Source organism: Engraulis encrasicolus, chromosome 1 (assembly GCF_034702125.1).
Source record: "Engraulis encrasicolus isolate BLACKSEA-1 chromosome 1, IST_EnEncr_1.0, whole genome shotgun sequence".
Classification (NCBI taxonomy): Eukaryota; Metazoa; Chordata; class Actinopteri; order Clupeiformes; family Engraulidae; genus Engraulis; species Engraulis encrasicolus.
The window spans coordinates 38,254,392-38,264,391 of NC_085857.1; the positions used below are offsets into that span (position 1 = coordinate 38,254,392).

The window sequence follows — 10,000 nt, forward strand, 5'->3', positions numbered from 1 at the left end:
GTTTGAAAGGGTGGGGTGTGTTTTAAGGGCAGGGCACTGCATGGCAGGGGCCTCACACTGACGGAGGCTCCTCCAGATGTTCCTCTCTCTCTCTCCGCTTTTGTTTGGAGTTCCAGGGCGGCCTGTCTGCCTGCCTGTCTGCCTGCCTGTCACTCAGTCAGTCAGTCAGTCAGTCAGTCAGTCAGTCAGTCTAACTGTCTGTCTGCCTGCCTGCTAACCGGCCTGCTAGCCTGCCTGTTTCTCTGTCAGTCAGTCAAACTGTCTGTCTGTCTGTCTGTCTGTCTGCCTGCCTGTTTGCCTGCCTGTCTGTTTGTCTGGTTGTCTGTCTGCCTGTCTGCCTGCCTGCCTGTCTGCCTGCCTGCCTGCCTGTCTGTTTGTCTGTCAGTCAGTCTAACTGTCTGTCTGCCTGCCTGCCTGCCTGCCTGCCTACCAGCCTTCTAGCCTGCCTGTTTGTCTGTCAGTCAGTCAAACTGTCTGTCTGTCTGTCTGCATGCCTGCTTGTCTATCTGCCTGTATGTCTGTCTGCCTGTCAGTCTAACTGTCTGTCCACCCATCTGTCTCTGCCTGTATGTCTGTCTGCCTGTCAGTCTAACTGTCTGTCCACCCATCTGTCTCTGTCTGCCTGTCTGTCTGTCTGTCTGTGGTGGTGAGCTTCTCAGCTGTCCTTGTTTTCTTTCTTTCTCCCTCTCCATCTCACTTTCCCTCATTCTCTCCATCGTGTTTCTTCCCCTCCTTTTTCTCTCCCTCTGGTCCTGTAAACCTCTCTACCTCTGAATCCCTCTCTTTCTCACTCTTGCTAGCTTTCTTTGCTTTCTCTCAGTCTCTGTCTGTCTGTCTGTCTGTCTGTCTGTCTGTCTCTCTATGTGTCTCTCTGTCTGTGTCTCTCTCTCTGTGTCTCTCTGTGTCTCTCTCTCTGTGTCTCTCTCTCTCTCTCTCTCTCTCTCTCTCTCTCTCTCTCTGTAAACATCTCTTGCCAGGCTGTGAAGTCGCTGCCAGTGTCCTGCAGCTCAGACGGGAGCTGAAGGGAAAACATCTCCGGTGCCTCCCTCCCTCCCATCGCTTTGTTTACGAATACTAAGGTGAGGAGGGTGTCACAGGGTGGGTGTCAGAGGGTGGGTGTGAGAGGGCGTGTTCCTCTTTAGCACTTGCACGAAGGCAGGAAAACCAGGCAAGCACACCACAGGGCAAAGGGCAAGAAATTACTCTGAGTGAAAACACTAAAACATCTATGAGAATCTACAAGCTTCAAAACTACACCCCCACCCTCTTTTTTTATTTCCCTGTAGAATGCTATGCTGTGCTGTAGAATGCTAAGCTATATCTTCTTTCTTTAGCATCATCTTCTAAGGTTAGATGTACAGTCTCACGATAAAGAAAAAAAAAAGCAATATCAAACTTGTGGTTAGTAGAATAACTGAATAGCTAGTGACTCGGCAAAACCACTAGCCACAGTGGCCGGTGAATAAAAAAACGTTAATGCCAAGCCCTGCTGTACAGTATGTAGGCTGTATCTGCTCACCTTCTGTTTGAAGTAGTCCCTCTCCTCCAGGGTGAGCGTGTCTGCCTTGGCGATGACGGGGACGATGTTGACCACTTTGCTGAGGTGCCTCATGAACTCTACGTCAATGGGCCTTAAGCTGGGAAGAGGAGAGAAAAAGAAATTGTGCAAAATATGAAAAATTAAGGACAACACGTGGTAGTCATACTCAAAGACATCAAAACATCTTGGAACATTCAGTCAGTGCAAAGCATTTCTATAATTGTAGATTCTCATTCCTTAGGGCATGTTAGAAGTTGCTTAAAATATGACTCTTTTGAATTCAGTAGCTGTAATTTTAGACTTTCATCCCGTTCAAATACAAATCCGCTCAAGGTGGAGCCAGGAGTCATTTCAAACAACACACTGCCAGAAAAAAATACCTTCGCTTTTCTTTGTAATGCACTTCTGAAACACTAGGTGGCAGTAGAGCAAAGCACTATGTCTGTTGGTGCCACTGGGGGTAGTTTGTTTATAGAAGAGAGTGGAGCACAGGTGATGACCATTTCAAAGGTCAAATAAACCGGAGCACAAGGTGCTGGTCATCCAGCCAGGAGAGAGAGAGAGAGAGAGAGAGAGAGAGAGAGAGAGAGAGAGAGAGAGAGAGAGAGAGAGAGAGAGAGAGAGAAGGAGAGAGAGAGCGATAGAGACAGGGTATATGCCCACTGGGCCTATAAACGCACACCGCAAAGAGTCAGATGTTAAAACTGGAACAATTACCGAAAACTTGCTCAAGGCCTTTATTTTATGGAGATTAATTTGATAATCGTCCTTTTTGGATGGCTGCTCCGTTTTGGGGTATATACTATATGCATGGGTGCCTGGCCTGCCTGTGGGTGTGTGTGTATCGGATGCGTATCAGGATGTGTGAATGTGTTGACTGTGAGTGTGTGTGTGCATGTGTGTGTGTATATGTATGTATAATAGAAAGAGTGTGTTTTAAAAACATGGTTCCCATCCGTGTGTGCGTGCGTGCGTGCGTGCGTGCGTGCGTGCGTGTTTGCTTGAATACCTGCCTCAAGCCAAGTGAGTTTGTGAGTGCCATTTTGGATGGGAGTTTGCGAGTGCCGTTTTTGAAGAGCCCTTTGCTGAGCACTAGGGATGCACGATACCACTTTTTTGAAAAGCGTTAAGAGTATGAATACCTACATTTCTGTACTTGTCGAAAGTGCATAGCCTTGTTTTTTTCCACCTGTGATATTTGTTTTATTGTGCATTAACATGTAGATTTAAGTATGAGTCGCCGCTTTTTTCCCATGCTGCTTTCAAGTCAACAGAACCTGACGAGATGTGCCGTAATAGCAGTATCAGTGCCTGGTATCAGCAAGTGTTGTATGAGTACGATTATGAGTACAATGAGCAAGTATCGGGGCCGATACCGATCCCAGTATCGATATTGGTACATCCCTACTGAGCACTACTACTTTTCTTTTCCTTTCTTTGTGCTCCCTCTCTCTAATTAGTCTTGTGAGGTCATGCATCACGCTTAAGAGCTGCAAACAGCCAACCAAGCCGCACTCACTCAATCAGTCACTCAGTGGAAACAGAGCTCTTGGTTAAGTGTATGTAAGTCGAGCCAATTCAATTGCCTTCTCCACAATAATGGCTTAAACGTGAATAGATGCACCCTGAGTGCCTCTTCACGCCATTGCATGCAGGCCCACAAGGACACACAATGGCACGCACATGCAGACACAGACAGACATGCACACACAAACATAGACAGGACAGGCATGCACATACAAAGAGATAGGCATAGGCAGGCACCCACATACAGATCGTCAGACGCTCTAATAGAGACAGAGACAGAGAGAAAGACAGACACAGAGACATAGCAGGACAGCAGACGCACGCAAGTACGCACACAAACACGCACACACACACACAAGGACAGCAGACGCACGCACGCACACACACACACAAGGGCAGCAGACGCACGCACGCACACACACACAAGGACAGCCATCTAAAGGGGCACTGGACACACACACGCACACACACACACACAAAAATGCGTGCACAGTAACAGTACCAGTGCACAAGTAAGTGTGACAAACAACTGCATGGTATGACACATGCATACAGTCCGCGTGCCAACCACAATGTCATGTCACATGTCAAGTCGTGGTGGTGGCAGCGTGCCAGCTTGCCAGAGCAGTGTGTGCCCTCAGCTGTGTGAGTCGGTGAGGATGCCCCAGACAGCAGTGTGCGGGTGAATGCAGAGGTAATCACATGTGCTATGACATGCACTACAGTACATATGCATGTGGATTCATCCGTGAATGTGTTAAGACACAAGAGACACGAGCACTCTCTGTACAAATGTGGCATGTGTGTGAGTGTGACATGACGACCAACGACACACAGGTCACTAAGTACGTAGCACCCTGAAACCAATGAATGCACAGAGCTAACATGAAAACCTACTTAACAGCACGACAACCACAGCTGTGTATGTCTGTGTGTATTTAAACGAACAAGCAGAGACTGATTCCACAGTTCCACATACAGAACTGACCCCCCCCCCATTCAGGGCCCTAAACCTTTTGACAAGAGTGCGTTGATGGGGGAAAAAAAGGTTAACAGAGCAGAGCAAAAGACACCACTAAGGATATCAGATGCTACCATCACCCTTTCCCCTTCCAACCTCAAAGAGCCACCAAATACCAATACCAATTCCAAAGCACACATGCCTGACTGGACTAATGGCCATCACAGCTGGTCACCTCACACACACACACACACACACACACACACACACACACACACACACACACACACACACACACACACACACACACACACACACACACACACACACACACACACACACACACACAGGAGCGGAGCTATAGGGAGAGCGAGCAGGGCATTTGCCCTTGGGCCCAGGGCACTCTTGCATTGGTGGTGGGGGCCCTATTGTGACCTTGGCAGGCTGCATAGGGGCCCCTATAAGCGTTTCACCCTGCGGCCCCTTCTGCAGTTGTTCCGACACTGACGACACCCCTGATCTCAAACACAGGAGGACACCCATACGGAACTCAATGGGCCAGATTACCCCTGGCCACCCCAAAATGACATTAACGTGGTGGCCAGGCAACAAGACTGTTCCAACAGCTCGAGCGCAGCAAAATGGACTCTAAAACCCTCGAATTTGCGAGATCATTTTCAGCCCACTTGTAGTTTTATAGCTCCGTTCGACCCCAGGCCCAAATGCTGACACAGAAGATTGGTAATGATAGGTTCGGATGGGTTGAGACTGCTCACGCAAAGTCGCTGGACCCAAACAGCTACAGCGCCAAAACAACATCTCTTTTTTTTTGTTCTGACGTTGGCGTGGAAATGCTGGCGTGTGCAGCGAGTTAATACTGGGGTCGCGCACACACACGCACGCACTGCTGCATACATGCACGCCCTCCCCGCCCACACACAAGCGCATTAATGCACGCACGCACGCACACACCTACTGTAACGCTGATAATGGCAACACTGGTGTGTGGCACCGGTTAATATCAGGATCAGTTTAATAATTTTTATAAGGCATGGCCTTATAAAGCAAGTAAATATTAGGGTCGCACAGACGCACGCATGGCTGCATACATGCACGCCCTCCCCGCACACACACGCACATGGCAGCATGCATGAATGCATACAAGCATGCACGCACCTACAGTAGAGTTGAAATGGCAACAGTGGTATGTGGCACCGGTTAATATCAGGGTCAGTTTAATCGTTTTTTATAAGGCACGCATTGCCCTCATCATCATCATCGTGGCCGAATGGTTCCAGCACCCCACAGCAAAAATACACACAGCTTTTTTGGCATTGTATCACAGTAATTGGTAACAGAACCCAGAATCTTCCCCACTTTTTTAACAAAGAGAGGAAAAAGAAAAAGAAATGGTTGACTTTTTTTTTTGGTTGTGCTGCTGAAGTTATTCCAGAATCGCATGCAGGGAAGCCTGGTCTGTCCCAGCACTTTGCAAAAAAAAGTGGGGATGGCTTGGCGTGAACAGAAGGGCTAAAGGGATGGTGAAAGGGTTTCGCTGAATGTTCTGCTTATTTGTTAAATCATAACTTTTAAATGCCAAGCCCTGCTTGCCTCTTATATTTCATAATCGACCTTGTCAGACAGGGAGAAAACGGTATCTTTCGGGGGAAACGGCATCTTTATAAATGATCGATTGCCTGGTAAGTGCTTTCTTTTAGGACCAAACCTAATGCATTAAAGTTGTTTTTTGAAATCTGCCCTCGAAGTAGAAGTCTGAAACATGCTGTTTCAATTCTACGGTAAGTGTTTGACATGCCAGAGAGACAGAGCGATGCTATGGGCTGAAGGAGGAGGAGAAGGAGGAGGAATGGATACTAGATGGATGCACAGAGAGAAGGATGGAAGGCCGCATTGATGGATAAATGGATGGAGAGATGAATGGTAGGATGTATTGATGGACGAATGGAGTGGAAGTAGGTCTCAACAAGAGAAGGAGGAAGCTATGTAGTGTGCTAGCTGTACAAGCAGTGACACCAATAACCAGCTGAACACAAAGCAGGAAAAGCTCACATTCCCACAAGTGTTGTACAGGCATGCAAACGCACACGCACACGCACATGCACACGCACACACGCGCGCACACACACACACACAGACAGACAGACAGACACACACACACACACACACACACACACACACACACACACACACACACACACACAGATAGACAGACAGACACACACACACAGTGCACACACATGTGCACATAGAAACACAGGCGTGCACACACACACACACACACACATACACAGACATGCACAACTGTGCATGCCAGACAACACACACACTTCACAAGCAACAGCTGTGGCAGAAGCCATGGGATTTGAGGGATCATATCCAATGACAAACACACACACACACACACACACACACACACACACACACACACACACACACACACACACACACACACACACACACACACACACACACACAAAAAGAGATTGGTTCGTGTTCACTCTTAAACCTACTCGTCCACCTACCTTGTCAGCCTGTGTATTCTGCATCCTACCTGTGCATTGTGCGTTATACATCACCTCTATTGTAAGTCGCCATGGGTTCAAGTGTCTGCGATATGCAATTTCATTTTATTACGTAACATTACATTACACTTAGTTGACGTTTTTATCCAGACCAATTTACATTTTTTAAGTACAGAGCTGTGTGGGGTTAGGTGCCTTGTCCAAGGGCACCCCGGTGAGATAGGGAGTGGAAGGGTGGGATTCCCTCTGATCTAAAGCCCATCTCCTTAACCACTAGGCCACGCCTGCCCAATATGTAATGTAACGTACAGTCAGTGGCAGAAGAATTACACGCAGGGCCCCAGGGCAAGACAATGACAGGGCCTCAATTTGGCCTGCCAAGTTGACAGTAGTGCCCCCTCCACCAATACAGAAGAGCCCTGGGCTCTGGGGCAGATGCCCTGCTTGTCCCCCCTCGCTCCACCCCTGTGTGCAGTACAGTAGTACAGTAAAGCAATGTCATGTGATGCGTGTGTCCGTTTCTCACCAGTGTCCTGTGGGTGGGATGAAGTATATGCAGCAGTGGACGCGCGAGTCTGGGATCCTCTTCTTCCTCTCGATGTTGATCTCCTCCTGCAGGTACTGCTCGTACTGGTCATTAATGAACTTCATGATGGGCTGCCAGCTGTGTGGAGAAAGCAGAGGAACATGGGAAATGGAGTTCAAAAATCACAGGACAGGACAGGACAGACAGGACAATGGATAGGAATGCTACGGTCGGCACAAGAAATCTGCTTGTGCTTGTACTGGTCATTGATGAGCTTCATGATGGGCTGCTGGGTGGAGAAGTAGAGGGGCACCATGGGAAATGCAGTTCAAACCTAAATACAGGGCTGCCAACTGTGTAGGGAGGCAGGGGAGGCAGAGGGGGCACATGGGAAACAGAGTCCTAAACTTAGCAGCAGACAAATAGGAATGGATAATGTGGGAAGTAAAAGAAAACTACACTCACCAGTTCTCATTGTTGATCTGGTCCCCAAAGCCTGGAGTGTCGATTACCGTAAGTTTCATCCTCACGCCCTTCTCTTCGATGTCTACAGGGTGAGAGAATGTCGCAGATATATAGATTGTTAGCAGTGTCAAAGACTCATACGCCACACTATTTCAGGAGGGCCAAGTCTTTGGCTCAATGTCTTAGCTATTTGCTTCTATAAAATTTGTTTCAGTTGTAACAGACTGTAAAATTGCCGGACGTTATGTTTGTATAAGCTATACACATTCATCTGCGGGAAGATGCAGCCTCATGGTGGGGGCAAGGAGGGTTGATCAGAGAGTTGCTGGTTCAAAACCTAAACAGTAGGATTGGCTGAAGTGAACTTGAGTAGGGGACCCAACCCCATATTACGCTAATTCCAGCAACCGTAATCAACAGCCTGTAATGACAGTGAGTCAGTCTGAGAAATCCCATCATTTTGATCTCAAAGACAGCATGGATTCTTCCAAAAAGGCAGGGCCCTGAGAGAGGGAACCAATCAGAGCGGGGAGGGGTGGAAAGGCGATGATGCATACTACTTGACAAACAGAAGCTTGCAGTTTGTTTGAATAGATACAACTGACACCAGGGGCAGAGCTATAGGCAGGACAAGCAGGGCATTTGCTGCTGGGCCCAGGGCCCCTCCCGTATTGGTAGTGGGGGCCCTATTTTGACTTTGGAAGGCTGTATGGGCCCTATCAGTGTTTTGCCCTGGGTCCCTGTATGCAATTGTTCCGCCACAGATCGACACGATTGCCTATGGGCTACGTACACATGCCAAATGATACATTCGTAATGGCCAATAAATGGACCTGGGCTAAATCATGGCTGACGCTGACTCACCGTGACTGATGGACTTGATCTCGATGGTCTTGGGGATCCTCTCCTCCTCTGTGGTCTGCACCGACTTGCGGCTCACTTTGGACTTGAACAGGGTGTTCATCAGGGTGGACTTGCCCAAACCGCTCTGACCTGGGGGACAAGGACACAGAGGATGAGGAATTATATGAGAAACAGACATAGAAAATAAACACAGGATACTGGCACTAGCTTTTGAAGACACAAGAGGAGCAGAACTTTGTGTCTGAAGTGTCTCAAGGACTTAAAGGGGTGTGCCACTATTTTGGGGCTTAATACAGTTAAAATCGTTGGCTGGGGTTTATAAAGGTGGTAAAGTGTCTTATTTGCTTGCTTAAGACAAGTTAAAAGAGGGAATATGTTGGTAAGCTAGTGAAAGTCAATGGATCCGTGTAGCATTGTAGCATTATAAACCCTGGCCAACGATTTTAACTGTATTAAGCCCCAAAATAGTGGCATACCTCTATCAGACTCAAGACTCGAGGACATGAAGGGAAGACAAGAGTTCAAATTCATAAATACTTGTTTATCCTGTACTGGCGCCAGTTTTAAAAGACGCTGAAGCAGCAAAAGGGGTATAAAAGTGTATGTAAGTGGGTCGGATCTGAGTGCGCACATCCACATTGACCACTGGCATCAACATGTAGTACAACTAAAAGCTCTTACACAAACAAAAACAAATTCACACAAGGGAACTCAAGCACAAACTTGATGACTAATAAACACACATCTATGCACAGCATGTACGTATAGACAGACAGACAGACAGACAGACAGACAGACAGACAGACAGACACACACACACACACACACACACAAACACACACACTTACAGCCGTCTTCTGCAGTATCACCACGTACCTAAGGGTGTGAACACAATGACCCTTACACCGAGACAGTAGCCCTATACACACACACTGGCACCACATAAATATAATGACCGCCATCCAGCCGGCAGGGCTCTCAGCATGTGCACTTAGCCAGGCAACAAGAGGCAGTGTTGCCAGATGTGTCAGATAAAATCCCGCCCAAGAGGTTCTCAAAAACAAAATTCCGCCCAATTTCAACTAATTGCATTGTTTCCTATGGGCATAAAACTGCAGAAAAAACGCCAAATGGCCAATTTTTCCCGTTTTTACCCGCAGACGGCCATCCCAAGCAGCCCAGTTGAGCGGGTAATCGCCCAATCTGGCAACACTGACAAGAGGCCCCGGGGTCGCACAAGGGTCAGTAGTATACAGCCTCGTAACACTGTCACAGATGGGCAGGCTGGACAGGCATACACAGAAGAAGGAGTTAGCTGGAGATGGAGATGGAGCACCAGGGCACCCGACGCAGAGGCCCTGAAAGAGCACAGTGTTCCCCCCCCCCAGGGGAGAGGAGATGAGAGGGGAAGAAAGAAGCCTGGAGGCTGGAGGCTGGAGCATGGAGCCACGCGGTCCGCCTCCCCGTTACCGACATCCATCACTCCTTGACTACCAGACCTCCGGCACCGGCCAGCTGCACACCGCGCCGAGCATGTTGCACTGTGCTGTGCTGTAGCCACTGGGAACTAACTG

At 48.3% G+C, this 10,000-nt stretch overlaps 1 protein-coding gene across 5 annotated transcripts in view; it reads right to left on the reverse strand.

The window, feature by feature from the left end:
• The window catches only part of septin9b (septin 9b), a 135,956-nt gene that overhangs the window by 14,574 nt on the left and 111,382 nt on the right, over window positions 1-10,000 (reverse strand). For all 5 annotated transcript variants that reach the window (XM_063201723.1, XM_063201715.1, XM_063201733.1 and 2 more), the window contains 4 exons: window positions 8,427-8,555; window positions 7,563-7,644; window positions 7,098-7,235; window positions 1,520-1,637 (listed from right to left, as the gene is read on the reverse strand). In XM_063201723.1, coding sequence (XP_063057793.1) covers window positions 1,520-1,637; window positions 7,098-7,235; window positions 7,563-7,644; window positions 8,427-8,555 — 467 coding nt within the window. The remainder of the gene's footprint in view (window positions 1-1,519; window positions 1,638-7,097; window positions 7,236-7,562; window positions 7,645-8,426; window positions 8,556-10,000) is intronic.